The 14,608-nt window shown below is 57.8% G+C and overlaps 1 protein-coding gene across 7 annotated transcripts in view; it reads left to right on the top strand.

Moving 5' to 3' along the window:
• RERE (arginine-glutamic acid dipeptide repeats) overlaps positions 1-12,535 on the top strand; it is a 389,301-nt gene extending 376,766 nt beyond the window's left edge. For 5 of the 7 annotated variants that reach the window (XM_019746719.2, XM_074334103.1, XM_019746721.2 and 2 more), the window contains 10 exons: positions 751-843; positions 1,287-1,486; positions 3,478-3,639; positions 4,047-4,160; positions 4,411-5,720; positions 5,803-6,019; positions 6,729-7,452; positions 9,007-9,153; positions 9,518-9,698; positions 9,967-12,535. In XM_019746719.2, the coding sequence (XP_019602278.2) occupies positions 751-843; positions 1,287-1,486; positions 3,478-3,639; positions 4,047-4,160; positions 4,411-5,720; positions 5,803-6,019; positions 6,729-7,452; positions 9,007-9,153; positions 9,518-9,698; positions 9,967-10,000 (3,182 nt within the window). In that variant the 3' untranslated portion in view covers positions 10,001-12,535. The remainder of the gene's footprint in view (positions 1-750; positions 844-1,286; positions 1,487-3,477; positions 3,640-4,046; positions 4,161-4,410; positions 5,721-5,802; positions 6,020-6,728; positions 7,453-9,006; positions 9,154-9,517; positions 9,699-9,966) is intronic. The other 2 variants (XM_019746720.2, XM_074334104.1) reach the window with 1 other exon arrangement.
• The last annotated feature ends 2,073 nt before the right edge of the window (positions 12,536-14,608 follow it).

The following is a 14,608-nucleotide window of genomic DNA, read 5'->3' on the forward strand; positions in this document are numbered from 1 at the left end:
TTGGTAGGGAGTTTCACAGATTACTCATACTTTGCAATTTTTCTAATAAACTCAACGTCATTTCAGTTTTTTTACCAAAGTGTAAGTCTTGGCCTTGGCCTGGGCTGCTTTGATACTTTCAGAGCAGCTTTTCCATGTAGTAGCTGGTGTGCTGTTGGGGTTTCATTGTGCGGCTGTTGTGGCAGCCGTCGGATCAGATTAACATTTTCCACTTTGCCTCCTGGTGTACCAACACCCTCCTCTTGGTCCCAGTGCGACGTGCCGTCTGACACTGAAGCCCCACAGCTTGTTAATCCCTCACAACCAGCACAGCTGTCGTGCCGTGTGGTTCTGTCCTAGCCCAGGGCATGGGCTTCCGAGGGTCCCTTTGGTTGCACATGCAAACAGGAAGTAATCTAGTAATCCAGGGCCGGTGGGGGTGGCACTTGATGGAGAGGCACGTCCTTCAGGAAGCCTCGTGGATGCTGCTTCACCCTGTTCAGTTTCACCAGGTGTGGCTGTGCCTGCCCCCCCAGGATTCAGGTGTGACATCAGCCCCCAACAATCTAGCAGGGCAGGCCCTTGGTACCGCCTCTCACATATAAGTTCTTCCTCTGATGATTGGCCCTGAGGAAATCAGTCCCACCGCAGCCTCCTGGGCTACTCTGACTGGTGGCTCCGAGCCTGAGGCAGCCAGAAGTCACAAGTAGTCCCGGTCTTTGTCGAGTGTGACGATGTCCCTCTCCCCCCATTGTGTGCCCACCATGCCAGTGGACCTGAGCTCGGCCAGCGAGGATGATTTTGACAGCGAGGACAGTGAGCAGGAGCTGAAGGGGTACGCCTGCCGCCACTGCTTCTCCACCAGTAAGTGGGCGCTCCTGGCGGGGCTCCGGGCACTCGGGCCTGGCATTCGAATTGCGCTTCAGGCTTACTTGAGGGTTATTTGATCTCATTGCCCTGTTTAGCAGTCAGTACAGAGTACTGACCAGTGGATAGGACAGACTTGCTCACGGTTGGTCTGAGGGTGCCTGTGTTTCCGGAGAGCCTGCTGCCCGCTCCTCCTGGGTACCCTGAGAAGAGGGAGGTGGGGGCAGTAAATAGTCCTGAAACCCTCTCTTGCCCTGGGAGAGAGCAGGCAACACCAGGACCTGAGCAGGCTGAGCATCAGGTGTCTGTCCGAGCCCAGAGCTGCGTGGCCTCGTGGCACCAGGGTTGGTGGAGCCCACAGAGGGCCCCCTGCTCCGATGCCCCCAAGGACGTCGGTCTCTGAGGGCGCCACCCTACCTCCCCGGGCTCTGCCCTCACAGCCTCCAAAGACTGGCACCACGGGGGCCGGGAAAGCATCCTGCTCTGCACTGACTGCCGGATCCACTTCAAGAAGTACGGCGAGCTGCCCCCCATCGAGAAGCCCGTGGACCCCCCGCCCTTCATGTTCAAGCCCGTCAAAGAGGAGGACGATGGGCTCAGTGGGAAGCATAGCATGAGGACACGGCGGACTCGAGGCTCGGTGAGTCCCCAGGCCGGCCCCCCAAGCCTCAGGCACCCTGACCCCGTCTCCAGGCTGCTGGGATGCTGGGAGCTATGCCCACCAGGCGGAGGATGAGAAAGGTTTTGTTTGCGGTAGAGATGCAGACCCCCGGAGGTGAAATGGTTGGCCCAGAGGCACTGGCTTTGCCTACAGGCTGGGAAGACGGCTCTCCGCCACTTCTCTCCTCCCTCTTCCTGGGCGAGTCAGTGGGGTGCATTGGTCTCAGTTTCTGCCTAAGTGCATGCGCTCCATGTCCCTCAGACCTCCCCCTGGCGCACGGGCCAGTAACCTCTAGTGGGCATATCGCTGCCATTTGAAACTTGCAGGCTTTTTAAAAATATATTTGACCCACTTTTGGAAACTTTCAGGTACATTTGTGTTTTTTCTTTTGTTGTTTTTTTGTTTTATTTTCTAGGTGTTTTTTGTTTGTTTGTTTGTTTTTTTGATAATAGCAATCCTCTCATTGGTTTTGACTTGTATTTTCCTAATGAGTAGTGATGTTGAGAATCTTTTGATGTATTTATTGTCCTTTTGTATATCTTCTTTGGAGACTGATCTGATCTACTCTAGTCCTTTGCTCATTTTTGAACTGGGTCCTTGAATTTTTGAGGACAATTTTTTTTTTTTTTAACGATTTTATTGGGGAAGGGGAACAGGACTTTATTGGGGAACAGTGTGTACTTCCAGGACTTTTTTCAAGTCAAGTTGTTGTCGTTTCAATCTTAGTTGTGGAGGGTGCTGTTCAGCTTCAAGTTGTTGTCCTTTCAGTCTTAGTTGCAGGGGGCGCAGCTCAGCTCCAGGTCCAGTTGCCGTTTTCTAGTTGCAGGGGGCGCTGCCCACCATCCCTTGCGGGACTCGAGGAATTGAACTGGCAACCTTGTGGTTGAGAGCCCATGCTCCAACCAACAGCTATCTGGGAGGCAGCTCAGCTCAAGATGCCGTGTTCAATCTTAGTTGCAGGGGGTGCAGCCCACTATCCCTTGCGGGACTCGAGGAGTTGAACCGGCGACCTTGTGGTTGAGAGCCCACTGGCCCATGTGGGAATCGAACCGGCAGCCTTTGGAGTTAGGAGCATGGAGCTCCAACTTCCTGAGCTACTAGGCCAGCCCTTGTGTTTTTTTTCAATTCACTGCATAGTCTCTTCATAAAGAGACTTTGTTTTCCAGGTTGGAAATGTGGCAGGGACCTTTGGGAGCTAGGATTTTCCCTGATCAGGGACCAGGACACTGCCAGGGTCTTTTTCTGTAGCGCTGGCCTCCCTAGGGGCCCTTTTAGGCAGTTGCGTGCCACCATCCACCTTCCTCTGACCCTAGCACGCTGATCACCGGACGCTGCTCGCTCAGAGAGGCACAGGTAGGCCAGCGTGAATCACTGTACCCCCATCTCTTCTGAGCCCCCAGTGTGCTGCCAAAACATGATGAAATGCTTGGTGGTTTCAGGAACAAGTTACATTATTTGACAGCTCGTGTCTTTGGGTCACTCCCCATCTTGTCACATGAATCAGCAGGTGTTTCTTTTGTTTGGTTGGGTTGGGAGAGCGGGCAGTTACATGGAATAAATGGAAAGAGTGAGGAGACTTAAAGCCGGCTTTGTGTGTAATTGTCATTCTGGAGAATGTGGCAGAGCAGACTGCCCTCACTGACTTCTGCCCCTCAGAAAGCCGTGCTCATTTCCAGTACACGTCACTTGAGGACAGTCCCTGGAGATGGGTGCTTTGGAGTAAAGTGAGAATCGCTCACTTTTGTGTGTGAACCCACCATTCACCCCCTCCTCCCTCCGCTCCATAGTGACCCCATGCTGTGAGGGACACGGGGGGGGGGGGGGGGGGTGCCTTTGTTTGCCAGGGGCTGGGATTTGTGGTGAGGCCGATGGTGGGCTCTGCTCTTGATGCTCCTGCGTGTGGGCTGGGCTCAGGTGGCCCATGTGGAGACTGGGGTCCAGTCTCACCAGCCCCTGGTTTGGGTGGGCAGATGTCTACACTGCGCAGTGGTCGAAAGAAGCAGCCAGCCAGCCCTGATGGTCGCGCCTCGCCCATCAATGAAGACATCCGCTCCAGCGGCCGCAACTCCCCCAGTGCTGCCAGCACCTCCAGCAATGACAGTAAAGCGGACACGGTGAAGAAGTCGGCCAAGGTGAGGCGCGGGGGGCGGGGGCTGGGGGTTGCTGGAGTTGGGGACCAGCTCCTTCAGACTTGGGGCCGCAGGTCCTCTGTGGAGCCTCCCTGGCCTAGGGCTGCCAGTGGGGGCCTGGAGAAAGGGGTTCTAGCTTAGCTCCTACCACTGACCTTTGGGGGCTCCGGAGGCCTCAGAGGCAGAGGGTGGGTGGTAATTTGAGAGGCTGTCTCCTCCCAAAGTCAAGTTACCCCCATCCCCAGATACTTGTTCCTTCCTGGCTCTGGCTGGTCTCTTCCAGAGCTGTCTTGCTTCTGAAGCTGGAGCTCAGAATGCGAGAGCAAGGTGAGCTCCAGGCTGAGCTCAGGAGTCTGTCCCCAGCCATCCTGTTCCCCAAACCTGACCCTCCTCGTGCTTTCCCACCACAGAAAGTGAAGGAGGAAGCCTCGTCCCCACTGAAGAACACCAAGCGCCAGCGGGAGAAGGTGGCCTCTGACACAGAGGAGGCCGACAGGACCAGCTCCAAGAAGACGAAAACCCAGGTGAGGCTTGCAGCCGAGCCTTGCTGACTATAGCTGGCAGCTGATGCCCCTTGAGACGCCCCCAGCTGATTCTCCCTGGGGAGGCAGTGCCCTCTGTCCCAGGGAGGAGGCGAGAGTGGCTCCCGAGACTGGCTGGGTTAGGGCAGGGCCCCTGGTCTTTGGGGCCAAGCCTGGTGCTTCCTCAGCACGTGCCAGGCGCAGAGGGAGCCCTACCCTCCTAGAGCTTCCTCCCTCCCTTCTCTGGCCCCAGGAGATCAGCCGGCCCAACTCACCATCCGAAGGCGAGGGAGAGAGTTCCGACAGCCGCAGTGTCAACGATGAGGGCAGCAGTGACCCCAAAGACATCGACCAGGACAATCGCAGCACGTCGCCCAGCATCCCCAGCCCCCAGGACAACGAGAGCGACTCGGACTCCTCTGCCCAGCAGCAGACGCTGCAGGCCCAGCCCCCGGCCTTGCAGGCTTCCAGTGCGGCTGCTCCAGCTCCCGCGGCCCCCCCGGGAGCCCCCCAGCTTCCCACACCAGGGCCCACCCCCTCTGCCACTGCAGGCCCTCCACAGGGCTCCCCGTCAGTCTCCCAGCCGTCTAACCAGGCTCCATCGGCCCCTCCCCACGCCCATGTCCAGCAGGCACCCGCCCTGCACCCACAGCGGCTGCCCTCCCCACATGCCCCGCTGCAGCCTCTGACCGGGCCAGCTGGCCAAACCTCCGCCCCGCCTCATACCCAGCCCGCCCTGCACAGTCAGGGCCCACCCGGCCCTCACAGCCTGCAGGCCGGGTCCCTGCTGCCGCACCCAGGCCCCCCTCAGCCCTTTGGCCTCCCTCCTCAGGCCTCCCAGGCTGCCGCTCACCCTCACACCTCCCTGCAGCCCCCAGCCTCTCAGTCAGCGTTGCAGCCCCAGCAGCCCCCACGGGAGCAGCCCCTGCCACCAGCACCCTTGGCCATGCCGCACATCAAGCCCCCACCCACCACGCCCATCCCCCAGCTGCCAGCACCGCAGGCCCACAAGCACCCACCTCACCTCTCAGGGCCCTCACCCTTCTCCATGAACGCCAACCTCCCGCCCCCTCCAGCACTGAAGCCCCTGAGCTCCCTGTCCACACACCACCCCCCTTCAGCCCACCCTCCACCCCTGCAGCTCATGCCTCAGAGCCAGCCACTGCCCTCCTCCCCTGCACAGCCGCCTGTGCTGACCCAGAGCCTGCCTCCTGGCGCTGCCTCCCACCCCCCCACAGGACTCCACCAGGTGCCCTCTCAGCCCCCGTTCACCCAGCACCCCTTTGTCCCTGGGGGCCCTCCTCCCATCACCCCTCCAACCTGCCCCTCCACCTCCACCCCACCTGCGGGGCCTGGCCCATCAGCCCAGCCACCCTGCTCTGCTGCTGTTTCTTCGGGAGGCAGCGCACCTGGGGGGACAGCCTGCCCGCTCCCCACTGTCCAGATCAAGGAAGAGGCTCTGGATGACGCTGAGGAGCCCGAGAGTCCCCCGCCCCCGCCTAGGAGCCCGTCCCCCGAGCCCACTGTGGTGGACACCCCCAGCCACGCCAGCCAGTCGGCCAGGTACTGGTCCCAGGAGCCGGGACGGTGCGGGGCCGGGCTCGGCTTTGGCAGGGGCCCCAGCGAGAGATGTGGCCTCTTTCAGGTTCTACAAACATCTGGATCGGGGCTACAACTCGTGTGCGCGGACAGACCTATACTTCATGCCTCTGGCGGGATCCAAACTGGCCAAGAAGAGGGAGGAGGCCATTGAGAAGGCCAAACGGGAGGCAGAGCAGAAAGCACGAGAGGAGCGGGAGCGGGAGAAGGAGAAGGAGAAGGAACGAGAGCGCGAGCGGGAGCGGGAGGCGGAGCGGGCGGCCGTGAGTGCTCGGCTGGGCGGGCGGCCCGTGTGCGGGAGGGGCCTGGTCATGCCAGGCTGGGGCCGCTGGGGCCGCCCTGCTTTGTGTGACAGTTGTTCCACAGTTCATTTCCACAGCAGCTGGAGGGTCAGGTTGTTTGAACCCCATCCCCAGGCTTTTCTGAGTGCCGCTCATCCCTGAGCGACTGGTGTGACCCTGGTGCCCACCAGAGCCAGCCCTGGGCCCCCCCTTGCCCAGACTCGCGCCATGCGACCGCTTCCTTGGCCCTGGCAGGTCCAGGCTGCCTCAGAGCAGGCCTGCACGCTTGTGTCTCACTTACTCGAAGGAAGGAACGGAAGAGAAGCTAAGGGTGAGGCGAGCCGGGCACTGGGGCGATCCCCAGCCACCTCAGATCCCTCTGGCCGCCCCACCTGGGTGCGCTCCTATCGGCTGGGCCACATGGCCCCTGCCTCTGCAGTGGGGAGCCGCCCACACACACCCCCTCCTATGCAGCACCTTGTCTCACAGATACACGAAGCTATCTAGGGCACCAAGGAGACTGTCACAGCTGGGTCTGGACCATGGCAAGGACATGGTCCAGGCCATGGCTGGGAGACAGGTCTCGGTGCTGGTCTGGAGGGACCGAGTTGGCAGGATGGCAGTAGGGTGGCGCTTCTCTCCTCAGATCCCTGAGCAGCTGACATCACCCCTCACACCCTCTTTCCTTCAGCAGAAGGCGTCCAGCTCGGCACATGAAGGCCGCCTCAGCGACCCCCAGCTCGGTGGTCCCGGCCACATGCGGCCATCCTTTGAGCCACCACCCACCACCATCGCTGCTGTGCCCCCGTACATCGGGCCCGACACGCCTGCCCTCCGGACTCTGAGCGAGTATGCTCGGCCCCACGTCATGTCGCCCACCAACCGCAACCACCCCTTCTACGTGCCCCTCAACCCCACTGACCCCCTGCTGGCCTACCACATGCCTGGCCTGTACAACGTCGACCCCACCATCCGGGAGCGGGAGCTCCGAGAGCGGGAGCTCCGGGAGCGGGAGATCCGGGAGCGCGAGTTGCGGGAGAGGATGAAGCCGGGCTTTGAGGTGAAGCCCCCAGAGCTGGACCCCCTGCATCCGGCCACCAACCCCATGGAGCACTTCGCCAGGCACAGCGCCCTCACCATCCCCCCCACTGCGGGCCCCCACCCTTTCGCTTCTTTCCACCCGGGCCTGAACCCCTTGGAGAGGGAGAGACTGGCCCTGGCGGGCCCGCAGCTGCGGCCTGAAATGAGCTACCCTGATAGACTGGCGGCTGAGCGGATCCACGCCGAGCGCATGGCGTCACTGACCAGCGACCCTCTGGCCCGACTGCAGATGTTCAACGTGACTCCACACCATCATCAGCACTCACACATCCACTCACACCTGCACCTCCACCAGCAGGACCCCCTCCACCAAGGTGGGTGGCTAGTCGGGAGCGCTGGTGTGGAGGGGTGCGGGCCGAGATGGAGATGCGCTTTCCTAAGCCCGCCTGATTCCTGGCAGAGCTGAACGTTCAGCATCCACCGAGGAACCGCGTTGTCAGTTGACGCACGTTCAGCCTTTGTCTCTGCTCAGCCCCTCAGCTCCTAGAGCTGCGGTGAAGCTTAGGATCTTGGCCCCGTGCCTCGGGTGGGCCAGGGTGGGAGGGCAGCAGCCTTTGCTCACTGGGGCAGGTTTAGGGCAGGAGGCAGGACCGAGGGCCTTGGGGCACCCTGGGTGGCGATAGGTTGTCACTGAGCGGGAACTTAAAGGAGCAAGCCTCCTGCCCCCGTGGGGAATGAGGCTGGGGCTCCTGCTGGCTGGCCTAAGGCAGGCGTGGGCACAGCTGGAGCCCCGCTCGCTCCGAAGCCCTGCAGACCAGGTAGGTAGAATGGGAGGAGGAGAGGCTGGCCTTGCTGTCCACCCAGGAACTTCCTCGTGCACAGACCTCCATGCTGGGGAGAGGGCTGGCAGAGCAGGGCCCAGAGGGAGGGCCGCAGCTGGCTTCTTACCTGTGTCCCCAGCCCTGATACAGGGAACCAAGGAGCTGTCGCGTTCACCCCCTGGTCCTCACACCTGGAAGTCTCATGCCACCTGGTGTGGGCCTTTTAAGCCCCAGTGTAACCAGCAGATGTGCCTCAATGTGCTGCAAGCGGACAGCCATTCACTCATATAATATTCATTCGACAAGAATTGGCTGAGCACTTGTGATGTGCCAGGCTCAGTTGCAGGTGCTAGCAGCACCCCATCCCCGTTTACCTTCCATATCTGGGAGGCAGGTAGTAAACGTGTCTGGGATTGTGAGAAGTGGCCGTGTTGTGGAGGACTAAGCGGGGAGCGGGAACACGGCCAGGGCGATCCTAAGAGACCACTGGAAAACCTCCCGGGTCGGTGACCTGTGAGCAGACTTAGGGGGTGAAAGGGCTGCTCACTGGAGACCTGAGGAAAGCATCTCCAGGCAGAGGGAGAGCAGGTGCAAAGGGCCTGGGTGCGCTGCTCACTCAAGGCAACCAGCAGAGGAACAGCCAAGGGAGAGCGGAGAGGGCACTGTCAGCGGCCAGTGGTGCCAAGCCCCGTCCCTGCCCACAGCGTGCTCCTAGTGTCCTTTGGGTTCTGTAAGTGGACGGCCAGGGAGGCATCCCTGGGCAGGGCGCTAGTCCAGCCCCCAGCTGAGCAAGGAACACTGGCTGAGGCAGGCCTGGAGCAGTCGGCCAGGGTGGCTCTGCTGGTCCCTGGTTCTCAGCACAATGGGGTGCCAGAGACTGCCTGTAGGGGGTGCCCAGGGGAGAAGGAAATAAGTCAGCTCTTCACTTCTTGTCCTTTCTGGAGCTCTACTGCAGGTGTGTGTGGAAAGCGGGGGGGTTACTAGTGACTGGATCAGGGTTACTGGTGGGCCTGGTGACCAGGAGCCAGCGCTTCTAGCCGAGAAGGGCAAACGCTGAGAGCCCCATGACCCTGCACCGCCTGTATCCGGATCTCTGCCCTTTTCTAGGTTCCGCAGGCCCGGTTCACCCACTGGTCGACCCTCTGACCGCTGGCCCTCACTTGGCTCGTTTTCCCTATCCCCCTGGCACTCTCCCCAACCCTCTGCTTGGACAGCCTCCCCATGAACACGAGATGCTTCGTCACCCAGTTTTTGGTAAGAATGCACCTGGGATAGGAGGAGTCCAGTGTGAGAGTCGGCTTAGGGGTCTGGTCTGAGGTCATGTTCCTTCACTCATGTATTCAACAAATAACCTCCTGTGTGTCGGGAATCCACTTGGGAATAAGGCTGCAAACCCCTGCCCTCAGAGCTGGGGGTGGGGTAGGCAGTGAAGGAGTTACAGGGGCTCAACATTCAAACTGAGGGCTTAGGAGGTAAGCCTCTCTGAAGAAGGCTGAGGCGCAGGGGGGAGGCCCCCCCAGCAGGGGAAGGAGGGGCACTACTTAGGGCATCTCTTGCCCCTCCTCTGGGAGGCTCTCTCCTGGCCTTTCTATAGCAGATACTGCTTTGTGTTTGGCAGGCACCCCTTACCCACGAGACCTGCCTGGGGCCATCCCACCCCCCATGTCGGCGGCCCACCAGCTACAGGCCATGCACGCCCAGTCGGCTGAGCTGCAGAGACTGGCCATGGAGCAGCAGTGGCTGCATGGACACCCTCACATGCATGGGGGCCACCTACCAAGTCAGGAAGATTATTACAGGTGATTCGGGAGGGGCAGGCTGGCTGAGCCCAGGGTCCCGCCTACCCCACCTGTGGGCCACTTACCCACAGCGCCACTCCCCCTTGGCCCCATCAGGCCTTGGCCTGTGGCCCTAGAGGGCAGCCCCCTCGAGGAGCTGTCGTGGTAGGAGGGAGGTGGGGGTGGGGTCAGCTGCGCAGGGAGCTGCCTGGGACAGTTGGACCCTGAGCGGATGCTGTGCTCCTGCCCAGGCCGGATGCTGACTGTTCTTCCCTCTTTTTTTTTCCAGTCGACTGAAGAAAGAAGGTGACAAGCAGTTATAAGTTATTTATTTGTTAATGCTGGCTGTGGAAACCCCAGTTCTTGGGGGAACAAACAGGACTTTTTACATACAATAGGATCTGCAAAAGCAAAAAGAATATCTTCTAAAGATTTCTTTATATATTTAAAAACCCACAACTAAAAATGTATCAGCATAATAGTGTTTGTTTGTAGAAAGGATTCCTTGAGACTGGTTTGGGTCTCTGTGCATGACAGTCCCCCAGAAACTTAGCGAGTCCTGGACTGGACTGAACATTCAGAAAACTTCCTGGCAATCTTGGGGTGCGGTGCGGCTTTCGTTTTCTTTTCCTTCGTTGACTTCTCAGTAGGTGCTAGAATCCAGCTCACACCCTTCACTGTGCGTGCAGACACACAGCCCCGTGTGTTTCAGAACCCACAAGGTTGGCAGATAGGCGGCATCTGAGTTGGGAATCCAAGAGCTATAATTTTTAAAAAATCTTTTATTTTAATACATTGTAGGAAATCTTCATAATTTGAGAAAGTTCTGCAGCATGGCTTTTTATGTCTGTAAATAATTTTAGAACAGCCTTTTTTTCTTTTCACAAACGACTATTCTGATCTATTTTTTTCCAGCCATGTCACTAATTGTGAATTCCTACCAGCTATTGACAGAATACAGAGTTGATTTTTTAATAAAAAGTTATATATAATTATCCCTTTAATTAAAGGGAACAGATGGGCGTTACTAATTACAAACGGGCAAAGCTTGGGACGAGATTTGGTCGCAGCGGTGATCATCCAGGGGTTTGCAGGAACCAATGTTCCAAACTGTTTCTTTGTTTTGCTGCTTTGATTTTCACTTCTGCCTGTTCCGAGCTTGTGCTTTGCCAGCGGTGCAGACATCTGTTAGGGTGAACCTCTGTCGTTTTGCACCAGGAGTTAACAGTCCACCCGTTGTCCCATCTCTGTGGGATAGAAAGCACATGTTTCTGTGTGTCTGATTGTAGGTTTCCTTGTAGATTTCTATGCACATACATTTGACCTGGATGAACTGCCTTTCTTAATAAACATTCTAGAAAATTCAAGAAAATGATTCCTTACAAATAACAGCACATCTGCTTGCCAAAGGAATCTGTTAGAAATCTCTTCCGTGTGTGTTGCCACGGGGTTCTTCTGGTGGGGAGGCCCGGCCATCCTCGTCACACCCTGGGGCTGCTTTCCAGGGGGGGAGACCCTGGGGTTGGCTCAGTTCTGGGTGGTGGCCTGTGTGTCTACCCCAGGAGCGTGGTGACTCACGTCGGACTGGGAAACTATTTGATTCCCACTCCATCCAGGAGTCGCAGCCACAGACATGGAGTGGGAGGGCACACTTGCCCCGGGAGGTGCCACCCTGGGGGGCTCAGGCTCTCTGCACCCGTTGATCAAGCTTTCTGCCAGGATGTGACCTTTTCCATTCCTCTTCTCCAGACTTGAGGGCTGTTTCTGCCGTTGGATGTGGTGGCCACATCCAAGAATTGTCAGACAACGAGATATTTCTGTGGGTCAGTGGACGTGAAGTGTCTCCAGGACCCAAGCCACATAGGGATAGGAAGAGAAGCTGGCGCTTTGACCCAGAAACCAGCAGGTGTTAGCTCAAGTTCGGTTTCCGGGTTCCAACCTGATCAGGGGTGTTTCCGTTTCTATTAAAACCATGTTCGGTTTCAGTTGGGACAGGTAGAGGATCGTTTTGTCTGTTGAAAATGTTTGTAGTTTTTTTTCTTTCGTTTTCTTTCATTCCATTTCTGCCTTAAATTTTTAACTCCTCATTGGGGAGACGAGCTCAGATGAGCCCTTTGTTACCACACTGTGGCTGCATTGGCAGGGGCATTTGTCTCCTCTGGGGGCGGTGATGTGCCATCGGGGCTGCTCTCCTGCGGGGCACCCCACGGGCTGCTGAGGCCGGCATGCTCCCACACCGAACCCCACCTTCTCTCCCATCTTTTGTTTTCCTTCTGGTAGAACACAATGCCTACCATTCAGTTAAACCTTCTTTATCTCCTCTCTATCATCCATTTTTCCAAAGAAGAGAGAGAGTGAAGTACTTTGAAGTCTGTATTGAAAATTGTCTGAAGGTGTTTTCCTGTTAGGTTTTGGTTTTCCTTCCACGTGCCAAGGTGAAGCACTGAGTCTTCATTTAAAAGCCCGCAGCCTGAAACCCTCACCTGATCAGCTCCAGTGTAGGAGGCCCGCACCTTCACGGCGTCTCCGAAGCCCGCCCCCTTGCTTTCCTTTTGGATTTTCCCTCTTTTTGTTGGAAGTTCGGTTTTGCTTTTCCGTGTTTCGTATGTGTCTTGTTCCGTGTCGTCAAGATTGAGCGTCACGTCTCACTCGGCAGAAGCAGAGCAGAGTGTACATTCTGATTTGCTCCGTTTATATATATCTTGAAGCTAAATGTATATATGAGTAGTTTGCCATGAGATAACACAGTGTGAACAGAGTAGACCCAGAAATCGTGACTTCTGTGTTCTCTCCATTTGAGTATTTTGTAATTTTTTGGAAATATTTGTGGACATAAATAAAACCAAGCTACACTACAACAGCTGGGTGCTGACCAGCGTGCTGTGTCTCCTTCCTGGGACTGGGTGGGGAGGGGGCCTGCCGCCCCTGCCTCGGTCCCCCACGGTGGGCCGGGACAGCACCAGTCTGTGCTCTGCTGTTGCCAGCACACTGTTTCCTTTCAAAGCAGCTTCCAGAAAGATCTACATTCGTGCTGTCGGGAGGAAGCGTTTCTCAGGTGAGTACATCTGCTCTCGTGGACCCTCCAACCTGCTGACTTGAGAGAGTCGACCGGCAGTGGGACCAAGAATACCCTCTTCTCCCCAGATCCTTTTCTCCCCCTGCCACGCACCCCACACCTCTGGGGGACACTTTCCAAGGTGTATGGCCGTGCAGCTCCTCCTCTGCGTAGGGGAGGTACAGTGGCCACCTCCTGGCTGCACCTGCCGCCTTGTCCCTAGTCTGCCTCTCCCCCCCCAGGATGCAGCCTCGCTCAGGTGGGGTGGGGGGAGGGGTTCTTAGCCACCGAGGATGCCGCAAGTAGTCTGCAGGGTGTGGATGTGGCCTGAGGGACAGCGGTCATCAGAATGGATTCAGGCTTCTTCCAGAGACCAACAAGTGTGTTTTCCTGCAGCTTCAAGACTCCCTGGGAATCCATAGGGTTGTCTTTCCATCTGGTATATGTCCGTGAGTTTCCAGATGTGTTGGGAGATGGAGCCATAGCACCCCAGAGCACTTACTATTGATAAGCCAGGCAGGGCTCCTTGCTCGCAGTAGTGGCCCGGGGAACAGCACGGTGGCACTACCTAATACGGGGCACAGGAAAGCTTGGATGGCCAGAGGGGTGGCCCGAGGGGCATACACATCAGTGGCCTTGGAGAAAACTCCATTGGCAGGATTCCTGCTCAGCAACCTGGCTGGTCAGGGAATGAAATATAGGACCTGCAGACCAGCTATGGGGGCACATGCAACTGTCATTCTGGATCATGGACAAGAAGGGATGGGGCAGCAGAGGGGACAGTGAACAGCTGGACCCAGGGGCCATCTTTGCTGTGGATAAAACTGCAGTTTTTAGTGGGCATAAATTTATGCACATTTCAAAGTTAAACTAATAGACCAAAAAGTCTGAATGGACACATAGACTGATGCTGCAGAAGAGGCCCTCATCAGAGCTGTATGGGTTGTAATTGCTTCTCCGGCATGGCCACTGTCACCACCCTGCCATGTACCCATTCTGAGGCAGAGGTCTGCCCTGATGGACATGGATTCGTAAGGAGGGGACAAAGGGTCTACTGTCCAGCACCTGTGCCCCCAGGCAGGCCCTCACCTCTTGGACCCCAGATGAACTGGCATGGGTGCCCCTCCATCCTTTGGTCCCTGTGGTGGCCCCTGGGCTTGGGCTCAGCAGCTCCTGTGGTTCCAGTGCAGCACAGGCTAAGAAAAAGGCGCTTTCAGGGCCTCCTTGGGACTGAGCGGTGTAGCTGGGTGCGTGGTGCCAATGTGATAAATGGGACCTCAGTTGGGCACCACCTAGGTAAGCTGAGGTCAGCCACTGGCTAAGATGCACAGCAGGGGAATCAGCGACCTCCCACGTTGGCATGGAGTTAGGGGAACCGTCATGCCTGGCCTGGTCCGCGGAGCTGTGCAGTGTGGACACCAGCGACTGGTGGGGAGGGGCAGGGCTGCATGGGAGCTTGTCCGGGCCAGGAGCCCCTCGCTAGCCTCAGGCCTTAGATCCCCAACCACACAGTGAATCTCAGGGACCAGCACAGGCTCAGAGCTATGGAGTCAGAGCGGGACCAGGCTGGAGTGCAGCTAACAGTCCCCAAGACCAGTGGAAGTGTCTGCACACTGGACCCCTGAGCGATCCCTTGCCCCTGAGCCCGTAGAGACCCTAAGGGACAAAATCAGCCAGTCAAGCCTGTGGGGGGCTAGTTCCTGCTGCAGGAAAACGTGAGCCCTCTGCATGCTTGGAGCTCCCTCTGAAGTCAGGGCCTGGCTGGAGCTGGACCACGCAAGCTGCATGGGCCACTGTGGATGGAGCACATGGCCCCTTTGTGGCCTGGGAGCAGCCTCCTGCAGCAGCGTGGGCTTTCCCCTGAGGTTTGCCACCC

Source organism: Rhinolophus sinicus, linkage group LG06, assembly GCF_036562045.2.
Source record: "Rhinolophus sinicus isolate RSC01 linkage group LG06, ASM3656204v1, whole genome shotgun sequence".
Taxonomy (NCBI): domain Eukaryota; kingdom Metazoa; phylum Chordata; class Mammalia; order Chiroptera; family Rhinolophidae; genus Rhinolophus; species Rhinolophus sinicus.